We start from the raw sequence: 12,055 nt of genomic DNA on the forward strand, positions 1-12,055 counted from the left end.
CCTTACTTTCACTTTTCACTTTCATGCATTGGAGAAGGAAATGGCAACCCACTCCAATGTTCTTGCCTGGAGGATCCCAGGGGTGGGGGAGCCTAGTGGGCTGCCGTCTATGGGGTCACACAGAGTTGGACACAACTGAAGTGACTTAGCAGCAGCAGCAGCAGTGTGTATATAGGAGAAGGAGATGGCAACCCACTCCAGTACTCTTGCCCAGAGAATCCTGTGGACAGAGGAGCCTGGTTGGGCTGCTGTCCATAGGGTCACACAGAGTCGGGCACAACTGAAGCGACTTAGCATGCATGCATGCATGGGAGAAGGAAATGGCAACCCACTCCAGTGTTCTTGCCTGGAGAATCCCAGGGGTGGGGGAGCCTAGTGGGCTGCCGTCTATGGGGTCACACAGAGTTGGACACAACTGAAGTGACTTAGCAGCAGCAGCAGCAGTGTGTATATAGGAGAAGGAGATGGCAACCCACTCCAGTACTCTTGCCCAGAGAATCCTGTGGACAGAGGAGCCTGGTTGGGCTGCTGTCCATAGGGTCACACAGAGTCGGGCACAACTGAAGCGACTTAGCATGCATGCATGCATGCATGGGAGAAGGAAATGGCAACCCACTCCAGTGTTCTTGCCTGGAGAATCCCAGGGACAGAGGAGCCTGGTGAGCTGCCGTCTATGGGGTCGCACAGAGTCGGACACGACTGAAGCAACTTAGCAGCATCAGCAGCAGTGTGTATATGTTAATCCCAAACTCTTTTAATTTATCCCCCACCCCCTCCACAATACGTTGTCTCACAAACGTAGAACTGTAACTGTGCCTTGGCATCTTATAGGTAGAACACTCCTCGGCTTTTCCTGAAATAGTCTCCCTCTGGGTTATAATCCTTGGATTAGCAGGACTAAAATTTTCTATTTCTTCCTTAGATTGACTGTTGATCAACTTTTGTTGATCATGGTGGTGGCCAACCCCTGACATGGCAGCTCAGTAGTGCTGGCGTCACACCCTCTGTCAGATTGTCCTTTCATTAAAGACTCTGAGTACTGCTTATGCACTAAGCTCTCTGCTGGACACAGGGTACAAGGTCAAACAGGCATGGTTCCTGCCCTCAGGGAGCCTGTGGAAAATTAAATCACTAAGTAATCATCAACTGCCATGCTCTGAAGGAAAAGTATAGGAAGCTGTGCTGCTGCTAAGTCGCTTCAGTCGTGTCCGACTCTGTGCGACCCCATAGACGGCAGCCCACCAGGCTCCCCCGTCCCTGGATTCTCCAGGCAAGAACATTGGAGTGGGTTGCCATTTCCTTCTCCAATGCATGAAAGTGAAAAGTGAAAGTGAAGTCGCTCAGTCGTGTCCAACTTTTCGCAACCCCATGGACTGCAGCCTTCCAGGCTTCTCCACCCATAGGATTTTCCAGGCAAGAGTACTGGAGTGGGGTGCCATTTGCCTTCTCCATAGGAAGCTAGGGGAGCATATCATAGAAGGATCTAACTTAGATTGGGAAGGGAATTTTCTCAAATCCTCTTTGAGAAAATGGTGTTCAAGTTAAGACCACATCTAGCTATATTAAGACAGACGTGTGAGGTGTCCAGCTTCTCAGTGGTAAAGAATCCACCTGCCAGTGCAGGAGACACAGGTTTGATCCCTGGTCTGGGAAGATCCCACATGCCAAGGAGCAACTAAGCCCATGAGCCACAACTACTGAAGCCCGAGTGACCTAGAACCTGCACTCGGACGAGAGAAGCCACCGCAGTGAAAAGGCCCTGCAGGAACAAAGACCCAGCCTAGCCAAAGAAAAAGGGACATGTGGGTAAGGAACGGGGAAGGGCGTGAGGGGGAGGCTCCTGGGGCTGAAGCGGAGAGGGGAGGGTGGTGAGTGGCAGGAATAGCAGGCTGGAGAAGAGGGTGAGGCTGGACTACGCAGGACCTGTGGTCCTCCGTGAGACAGTGGTGCTCCTCCTAAGAACCGTGAAAGCAAAGTACAGAGCTCTGAGCAGGAGATAATGCGAACTGGTGTCCACTCTAAGGAAGTTTCTCAGGCCACCTGGTAAAAAGAGGGTGGATGGATGCGGGGAGATTGGCTCAGGGGCGAAGTTGATTCCCCAAGTGATTTGGACTAGGGGTAGCCACAGTAGTTTGAGGCATATACTGGAGGTAGAATCAATGAGGCTTGATGGATGGGAGGTACGGGAAGATGAAGAAACAGGAGGACTTTGGTGACTCTTAGATTTCTTTCCTGGCTGAGTGTGATGCCATTTAATGGGGTGGGCAAGACTGGAGGGGAGCAGATGTTAGGAGGGCGTCAAGGATGTAATTTTGGAAACTGAGATGGTAATTTGAAATTTTGAAAATAATTTAGATTACTTCAAGACGATGAAGTGAAAAGACAACCCAGATCTGAGCCCCAAAGAATTCTTCCATGTGGAGGTTTGTAGAGAAGTCGGAGAGGTAGGAGAAACCCAGGAGAGGAGGTGTTAAGAAAGCCAAGTGACAAGTGCCTTCCAAGGAAGGAGTGACCCACAGTGTTGGGGGCCACTGAGAACCGATGGGGAGAGGATGGCAGGGAGTCCAGTGTACTCGGCTGTGAGGAAGTCGGATCTCAGCGCAGCCCTGGAGGCATTGAACAGGGAAGTCAGTCTGGAGTGGGTTCAAAGTGAACGAGAAGTAAGCAAATGCAGACCAGCACTGGAGAACATGGCTGGGGGGAGGAGGAGGCGAGAGGGTAGCAGACCACGTGTCAGTTCTGATAGGAAGAACTCAGGAGACGGAGTTGCTAAGTAGTACAAGTGAACTCTAAGGGGAGGAAAGAGGTGGCATCCAGATACCCAGGGACTTTTCTGAGACACACTGTCAAATAGTGACTAAGAACCAACTTCCCGGGTTCAAATCCTGCCACTGTCCCTTATTAACTGTGTAACCTTTGGCAAGTTACATGACACCTTAGATTTTGTTTCTTCATCTGCAGAATGGGCATAAAATAGTAATTGCTTCAGAGGGTTGTTTGAGAAGGTTAAAACATATGAAACATTCAAAGTAGTGCCTGGCACATAATCAAGGCTGTTTACATGTCTGCTATTACTATCTTTGAGAGATTGAGGGAGGGGATCAGGATGGGTGCACAAGAACTCAGGCTTAGAGGTCTACTTTGAAGAAGATGAGCCCATTCGCTTCTGATGGCATCTACGAACCACAGGCAGCAGCTGAGTGCATGTGTGACAAGGGGTTGGGGGCTTGCGGATGGGCAGAACCAGACAGACATTCCCTCAGCATCTCCCTGCTGCACATAAAGAAGAGTGAGGACGAGAGGGCAGGTTCTCACAGTGCTGTGAAGTTGGCTCACTTCGGTACCAGGAAGGGCTGGGGCCACAGTCACTTATTGTAATTGAGCTGTTGGCAGCTGGGCTCAGCAACCTCTCCTCTCCACCTTCTGCCCTCCTCCACTCCCTGCTGTGACATGTCTTCCTGGGCTTTTCTGTCTTTGGAATGTGGCTCTTCTTTCCGCAGTTTGAGAGTTCTACTGGTCTTTCCTGTTGATCATGCTTAATGATTGGTGGTGCAGCCTTGGCCTCTTGAAAGAATTTTTCAAGATTTTGTTCATTTAGTGACTTTGTGGAGGGAAAAGTACTAGAAACACTCCCTTTCTACCAAAGGTTCTCAACCTTGGTTATACATCCGAATAAACTGGAGAGCTTTAAAAAATTCCCATGCCCAGGCTATATCCCAGATCAACTGAGTTAGAATCTCCGCGGGTAGGATCCAGACAGTCGTCGTTTTTTAAATCTCTCCAAGTGATTCCAATGTACAGCAGGCAAAGGAGGCTTTGTTAGCACGTGAGTCCCTCTACTGCTAAATGTCTCCAACAGAGGCATCTACTTGAGTGCCTCAATTCATGTAATCATTACTCCTTACGATTGGTTCAAGATACTGACCCAGCTTCTGTGGTATAAGATGATGAAGATCCTGTATATCTTAAAATTCCATGCACACATTGTAGGACGGGGCCCAGGTCCACTGGGGTGAGGTGTCCCCAGCCGGGGTGAGAGCAGCCCACCTGCTTCACATACCCCAAAGGCGCTTTAAAAAGGGAAAGCAGTGGAAGTGTAGAAAGGAACCATTTACTGCACATTCTCATTGCTTTCATTTGTCTGTTTATCTCTCTAGCTATGAGATGTTAACTAGTCTAGTCAGACTTGTTTTCTTTTGTTGTTTTTGTTGATCTGTTTAGGTCAAAGAGCCTATTTCAAGCAACTGCCAATCAAACAGAACTGGGTAACTTCCAAGTGGCACAGTTATTAATCCACTACTCACTTGGACAAAGAGCTGGCACTCCAGAGAAGTTTGCATTGTGGGTCAGGTCTAGCTAAGCCCAACCCATTCAGCCAAGACTCTCATGAAAACAGGGGCACATGAAAAGGCCTAAGGCCTGGACAGTTTGAAAATGAAAACTGGCCAGCAATGGCACTGGTAATCAAGTCTGGTGTTTTGCACAAATTCTCTCATCTGTTTGATCTTATTCTCTCAACTGTGAAATCAAAGAACCCTCATGATTGATGGCTTCTGTCTTAGGAAGCTCAACTTTCTATGCAAGCACATCAAGCTATACAATGTGATGCGAGAATCCAAAGGCGGCCCTTTTCACCATCCGCTTCCCACTTTTTCCAACCTACCTTTAGCTTTTCCCAACCTGCCTTCAGCCCTTCTACTCTGCAGCCTGCAACACCACCGTTAATGATATGGAGGGCTCCAGTGTGCTACCAAGCAGGTCCCTTTAAAAAGCAAATCTGTGTCATGTCCTTTGTATCTTATTGTCAATATCATTACTGTGTTCCTTTCTCCTCTGTGGGATTGGTACAAGCGTGAGAAAAGGGCCTAAACAGACCAAAGCTCGGCTGTCTAATATGTAGCCACTAGTTACATTGGCTTCTGAACTCTCGCCTTCAAATGGAGTCCAAGTTGGGATGTGCTGTCAGTATAAATACATACGGGATTTCAAAGACTTAATTCAAAAGAACTCACTGATTTTGTAGGTTGATTACAAAGACATTTTGGAGCTATTGGGCCAAATCAAATATATTATTAAAATTATTTCACCTGTTACTCGTGTTGTATTTAAACGTGGCTACTAGAAAATGTAAAATCATATAATATGGCTTGTGCTTGTGGTTTTGTATTTCTTTTGAATGGGGCTGGTTGAAGACCAGACTATTTCCTGTGGTCTATATTGGTGATAACCTCAGCTGGCAACTCTCCCCGTGGGCCTTTGTATCTCCGGCCTTCCTCCTGCCTGTTATCTCCCAGGAGGTAAGCACTCTTGATTTACAAATGAGACGATTTCCCCAGAGAGCTCAGAGGAATTACCCATGTCCTGCAGGGGTGCTCAAAGCCCTCCCAAGATACAGAGAAGAAAGAATACTTGAAAGTGAGGCCGGATGACTGTCACCTGAAGGAGACTCAACGAGGTCTGGGTGATTCGAGAGGGTTTTTTATCCCAGCCTCTGATTACAAGAAAGTGTATGAGGCTCCTATTACAAAACTGCCAGGAAGTGAGCCAGCATGTTGAGGCCCTCTGTTTATTACTTATGACTTTAGGGAATTCCCAAATTACCAGATTACTAGTTTGGGGGCACAGGAGAAGTTTTTCATAGTGGGAGAGCCTACTCAGAACCCATTGTGTAAATGTGAAAAGTAAATACTTTATGATAATAGGCTGGAAAGGCTCCAACAGTCCTTGACCTCAGCCCCAGCCCAAAAAGCAGGAACTGCTCCTGTCTTACCCAATCGGCAGGATGGCCAGGAAGGAGAGAAAAGAGGAGAGCGCAAAGCAGGTGCCGATGAACTTCTCCATGGTGAGCTGATAGATCTTGTTGTACAGCGTGGATGTCACCACCCCAGTGAGCGTCAGGGACAGCTGCAGAATGACGAACACCTTTCCTGTGGAAGGGACCGAGGTTACCGAGGTTACTGTGCTGTCGCTCCGTGTTCCCTGATAGCTGAGTCTCTGGGAGGCTCTCCGGAGCCCCCTCCCCTTCCCTGATTCCCTCTGTGTTCACGGCTCATGTTACCAGGATTCTGGCCTCCATCCAGTTGGCTCTTCCCATGGCCCGTGGGTGGCAGTATTTTCCTTTGTGGCTTTTCAATGGCAGACTTTCCCAGTCTTTCCCTGCTCCTGCTCTCACTCCTTCCGCCCTGGATGGACACTAATGTGTGCCCAGTGTCTTAAAGGCTGCTGCTGGAGCTCTCTCCTGTGCCTTCTGTCAGTCCAAACCCTGTGCCTCAAACGAAGTGGCTCTGAAACCTCTCAGATTCCTTTCACTCACCATAAGAGGAACCCTTGATGAGTTTGGACATTGCTGATCGGATGGTTGTGACAGGGATGAGAGCGAACAGCATGATGGCCCGAGCTGGAAAAGAAGCACATGAGAACACTTCTCACTGGAGCCCAGCCTTGGCCAAAGAGTAAATCAGAATAACAGGAAAACCTCCCTTAGAAGCCGCCTCCCACAGTCCTTTCGTGGCCCCACCCTGCCCCAGGGCAGGCTGACTCCCTGAGTTCCCAGATGGAGCTATAGATGCTGCAGACCGATCTTGAAGGTGGCAAGGCACCTGGGACATGGTGACAGGCGGTGAAGGGCGTCTTTATTGGCAGAGTTAAGTGGTTTCTAAGGAAATGGAGCTGATGTCATTCAAGTGACTTTCAGCTCCTTGCCTCCCAGGAGGGAGGTGTCTGCCCTCACCCTATATCATCTCTGAGACGCAGTCCCAGTAGCTTTGGCAAGCTGCATCCAGAAACGTGTGCCACTACCACAGCTACTACACCCCGCTCTTCCCTGTAGCCCTGTTCATCATTCTGATGTGTGTGTGTGTGTGTGTGTGTGTGTGTGTGTGTGTGTGTGGCGAAGGGGTGGGGTGGGGTGGGAGTGGCTATAAGTGATGGGGAGGGAAGAGGAGAGGTTACTCAGGCTTGCACTTGGCCTGTTTAACTGGGGGCTGGCTAAAAGTAATCTAGCCATTTTGTGAGATGTTTTTCTGAGCTGTGTGACCTCAGTCAAAGGGTGGTCTCTGGGAACTGTCTAGAGTTGTTCCGTTAGCCACTGGCAAGTCATATGACTACCTAAATGAAATAAAGTGAAAAATTCTGTTCAAGTTGCACTAGCCACATTTTAAGGGCTTCATAGCCACACACAGCTAATGGCTATTGTTTTAGGTGGAAATGTTACAGAACATTTCTATCACTCTAGAAAGTTCTATTAGAGCCCTGTTCCAGAGTGCTCTGCTTGTGGTTGTCTGTGTCCTCAGAAACTTCATTCTGCTTCCTTGAGGGAATGTATTATATTGGTTGTGGAAGGCATTTATGGAGGATTTTTCTCTTTTTGAAAAGCCTGTGCTTGACCTGAAATGATTTTAATTAAAGGACCTTTTCAGCTGGATTACTTGAAAATGTTTTATCCCTTTTAAATCGGGGAGATAAACTCAACCCCATCTCTTCCACTCAGGGCCATCCTAAAGCCTCTCCTGACTCCCAGCACCACTGACCATCTCTTCCTTGACTTCCTAGATTACACTCTGATTACATTTCAGTGGGCAACACAGATAGCACAATACAGCCAAACTCAGGTGCACATAATCCTCTGTCCCTTGTGCCTCCTAGGTACAGACGTAATCTCTGGTGCTGAGCTGTGACAGACCACAGCACCTCGGGTGTACGCCCCGTTACTTAGGGGATCAGCAGTGTCCTCGTCCTGCCTCCCCAAGAATGCCGGACTCACCAATGTAGAACATGTATGTCTCTTTCACAAAAGCCAAGAGGAGGGCTCCTGACGCAAAGGAGACCATTCCGATCATGATCATGGTGGTGTCCTGGAGGTAGCGGGAGAAGACCAGCACGCCCAGGAAGCTGGTGATGAAGATGGTGTAGCCCGAAGCCATACCATAGCCCACCTGCACTTGGTTCCAACTCAGAGGCTCCCTCAGCACAAAAAGCGGCATCACGTCCACGGTGCCCACCACTGCCAGGTCATAGATGATGGCGCCCACAAAGAGCAGGCCAATGATGATTTGTTTGGGCTTAGCCGTTGCAGGAGGTGGAGGGGGCCTCACCACACTCTGCTTGTCTGTCTGATCAGGATCCAGGGTGTCATACCTGCCGACAGTGCCAGGCACTATATCCACGGCCTTGCGGGGTTTGGCCTTGGACTCGGGGACCTTCAGCACGAACAGGCTGTACAAAAGGGCACAGGTGGCACAGCTTACACTGCAGGCGGTCAGCACCAGGCCCTGCTTGGAGTGCCCGACCATCTGCTTGAAGAGATGTCCCGAGACCATGCTCCCGCAGAACCCCGCCAAGCCCAGGATCAGGTCAATCACAATGAGGCGCAGGGAGCGGCGGCCCTCGGAGGAGCTGAGGGATCCCAGGGCCATGACCCCCGACCAGAACGCAGAGAAGCCGCCGCACAGTCCGGTCAGCGCAGCCCCTGCGTACAGCATCTCCACGGGCCAGTCCAGCAGCACTTTGAGCAGCAGCACGAGGCGGGAGAGCAGGAAGCCCAGCAGGGGCACGCAGATGGAGACCTTGCGGTGGTAGCGGTCGCTGAGCCAGCCCAGCCCGTAAGCCGACAGCAGGGGCGTCAGGCCCATCACCAGGTGGTAGACGATGTAGAAATTGGAGATGGCCCTCTGCTGTTCGTCCTCAAGAGCCCCCCGAGGCGACGGGCTGGAACTGTGATTAGAGGAGGTCCCGACTCCGAAGGACGCTTTCACCACGAGGAGCAACCCCGCGTCGTAGAGGGAGGTGGCCACCTGCGTGGAGGCCACCACAGGCTCGATCCAGGTCCACACCTGGAGGCGAGGCAGGGGGTCCCGCCACGGGCAGATGCTCCCCTGGCACATGATAGGGCTCTGATAGGGGGATGGAGGCACTGGCGGGCTGGCGCTGCGGCTGCTATTCCCGAGGGCTGGGGCTCCGGGTTCGCATGGGAACCGGGTGAGCCGAGCTGAACCCGAGCACAGGGCGCAAATGACAGCAGCCCGCCCTGCGGTCCGGTGACCTCCCGGACCGCAGCCACTCCTCCCCGGACCAAAAAAGGCCACGCTCCGCCCCTGCCGGGGGAGCGGGACTGGCAGCGGCCCAGGGAAGCCACGCGTCTGGGGAGCGCACAGCGAGTCTCGGCTCGCGTCACGCTGCTCTGATCCGCGCGCATGTCGCTGGGCGCTCTCCCCTGGGACTTGCCCAGGCCTGGCTGGAGTCCCCCGGGCAGGAAGCAAAATTTTGGCCCTGGAAGGCAGTTTGGAATAAGCAGTGGGGTGCCTAGGAATCTGCCTGGGATCAGTGGAGGGGAAGGGCAGTGAAGTTTTATTTAAGGGATTTAAAAGCAACGGGGACCTACATGCTGTAGGGAGCCCGGGTAGCGCCAGACTTCGAGAGAAACAAACCAATCAACCCTCAGGAGCGCTAATCTCTCTGATTTCAATCTTGTGGATAAATACCTAGCCGCTGGATTGCTGGGTCATAGGATAGTTCTGCTTTCATTTTTTTTGAGGAAACATCGTTTTCCATTGAAGCTGCCCCACTTTCCTTTCACAGCAACAGTGCACAAGGGCTCTAGTGTCTCACAGGCTCACCATCACCTCTATATCTATTCTGGTATAGCCATCTTGAGAGGAATTAGGTGATACCTCATTGTGGTTTTGATTTGCATTACCCCAACGATTAGCGTATCTTTTCATATGAATGTTGGCCATTTGTCTGTCTTTGGAGAAATCTCTGTCCAAAGAACTTTTTTTTATTTTGTCTAAGCCAGCACATTTTTGTTTTATGACTGAATTGTAGAAATCCTGACACATTTTGGAGATTAACTTCCTATATGATGTGCATTATTTTCTCCCATTCTGTAAATTGCCTTTTGACTCTGTTGATTTTTTCTTTTGCTGTGCAGAAGCTTTTTAGTTTGATGTAGTCCCACTTGTTTATTTTTAGGTTCTTGAAGAGAGATTAGCACTCCTGTGCTCATTGTAGCACTATTCACAATAGCTAAGATATAGAAGCAACCTAAATGTGTATTAATGGATGAGTGGAAAAAGAACATGTGGTATATAAATATAGCTGAATGTTATTTGGCCTTTAAGAAGAAGGTGGTCCAGTGGTTAAAAATCTGCCTTGCAATGCAGGGGATGAGGGTTCAGTCCCTGGTCAGATAACTAAGATCCTGCCTACTGAGGAGCAACTGAGCCTGCATGTGCCACAAATAGAGAGTCTGGGCGCCGCAACAAGATCTTGCATGACCCAGTGAAGAACCTGCATGCCGCAACTAAAATCCGATGCAGCCAATAAATAAAATTAAAAAAAAAAGAAATCCTGAGATTTGTGTCAACATGGATCAGACCTGAGGACATTATGCTAAGTGAAATAAGTCAGTTGTAGAAAGACAAATACTGCATGATTTCCCATATGAGGTATCTAAAATCGTCAGAGTGGAGCGGTGGTTGCCAGGAATGGGGGTAGAGGGAAGAAGAAATGGGGAATTACTAATCAACAAGCATAAAGTTTCAGTTAAGCTACATACAGCTCCTGCTGTACAACATTGTATTTATAGTCAATAACATTATACATGTAAAGGTTTGTTAAGAGAGGAGGTCTCATGTTAAGTATTCTTACCATAATTAAAAAACAAACAAAAACCTCAGGAGAAGCTATGCTTAGCCCTTCTTCCATACCAAAGACCTCTCAGAGAAGAGTCCTACTTGAGCACCTGAATTAATGGGCCCGGAGCCAGGACAGGACCCAGGCCAGCATAGGTCCCAGCCTGGAGGCTTTGGCCTCAAACCGCAGGACCGAGAAAGAGACGGGGAGGTCCTGTCAGCCCGGCATGTCCCTACAGATGCTAAACTGGACTCTGGCAGGGGCAGATTCCACAAAAAGAGTCACCAGGATTATTTGCTTCTGAGTAAAGTCCCCAGGACCCTTTCTCTTTTCTTTGCAGTTCTTCTTCCATTTCATGGGCTCGCTGCCTTGGATAGGTGGAGACGGGTTTCTCTGGCTGCTTGCTTCCTGTACACACTCCTGCAAAGAGGACCAGGGCGATGGGTGGTACTGGGGCAAAGGAGCAGCACAGAGAGCAACGTTTCTTCTTCAGGATCATCCCCAGGGGTGGAAAGTCAGAACACTCCAGCTCTCTCCCTGTCTGCTTAACCCCGACGCAGCTCAGGCAAGCAGGAACCTGAAGTCATACAAGGGAGGATCAGATCTGCATGGAGAGTTTATAAAGTCAAAAGGATAATGTACCTGTGGGAGTAGGGACTAAACTCTAAACGATTTCGTGTAGATGTGCACCCTTTAGACAGTTTTTAGATGAGCTATAATCTTCTCTACCCCTCCCTGTGCTCAGGGCCCTGTGTCCAGGTCCAGTCAGCTCTGCTTCTGCAAAGAGAACGTCCCACCTTGTCTCCCTTACAAGCCGGGCAGTCCCTCAAAACTCCCACACTGCCCTCTTGTACTCCGTCACAGAGGCCCACCTTGGGAGGTGCTGGTTTCACCCAACCCATGCCTGGCTCTCCCACTCCATTCTTAACCCTGTTCTTCCAGAGGCCACAACAACAAAGCAGTCCAACCAGCCTGTACCTGTAACGGGCAGAGGCTCCACGGGATGGATAGCTTGTGGAGGAAGATGGTATTCACCCATCAGATATGGCCACCAGAACAACAGCCTGGACCAGATGGATCACTTTAGCGATTTAATCAAGAGGTCTGTCTTTTCTTGGGGCCACAGAGCCTAGAAGACAGCCCTAGAGGTCTGGGAGGGTCCCTGGGCTCTCACTTCTTCCCATACTTTGTGAAACCAGGGAAATTAGAGGGGCCTCTGAGAGATTCATGCCCAGTCCAGGACACATTTAGTGAGAGCTGTGTCATCATGGTGCTAGCCAGCCCTGGGACCTGAATTCTCTGGCCCAGAAATGAACTATTATCAGGGCAATTGGCGCCTCTCCCAGTTTAGGCTACTGAGGTTAGCACTGTATCTTTCATCATGTCCCACTCCTCTCTCCAACTCTGAAGCAGGATATAGCTA

General features: G+C 49.9%; 1 protein-coding gene across 3 annotated transcripts in view; it reads right to left on the reverse strand.

The window, feature by feature from the left end:
- Positions 1-12,055, reverse strand: part of SLC46A2 (solute carrier family 46 member 2) — an 84,014-nt gene that overhangs the window by 2,503 nt on the left and 69,456 nt on the right. The window contains exons 2-4 of one of the 3 annotated variants that reach the window (XM_059889027.1): positions 7,763-11,052; positions 6,314-6,397; positions 5,771-5,927 (exon numbers count right to left, since the gene is read on the reverse strand). In XM_059889027.1, coding sequence (XP_059745010.1) covers positions 5,771-5,927; positions 6,314-6,397; positions 7,763-8,882 — 1,361 coding nt within the window. In that variant the 5' untranslated portion in view covers positions 8,883-11,052. 3 annotated transcript variants of the gene reach the window in all.

The sequence above is a fragment of the Bos taurus genome, chromosome 8 (genome assembly GCF_002263795.3).
Source record: "Bos taurus isolate L1 Dominette 01449 registration number 42190680 breed Hereford chromosome 8, ARS-UCD2.0, whole genome shotgun sequence".
In the NCBI taxonomy this organism is placed as follows: Eukaryota; Metazoa; Chordata; class Mammalia; order Artiodactyla; family Bovidae; genus Bos; species Bos taurus.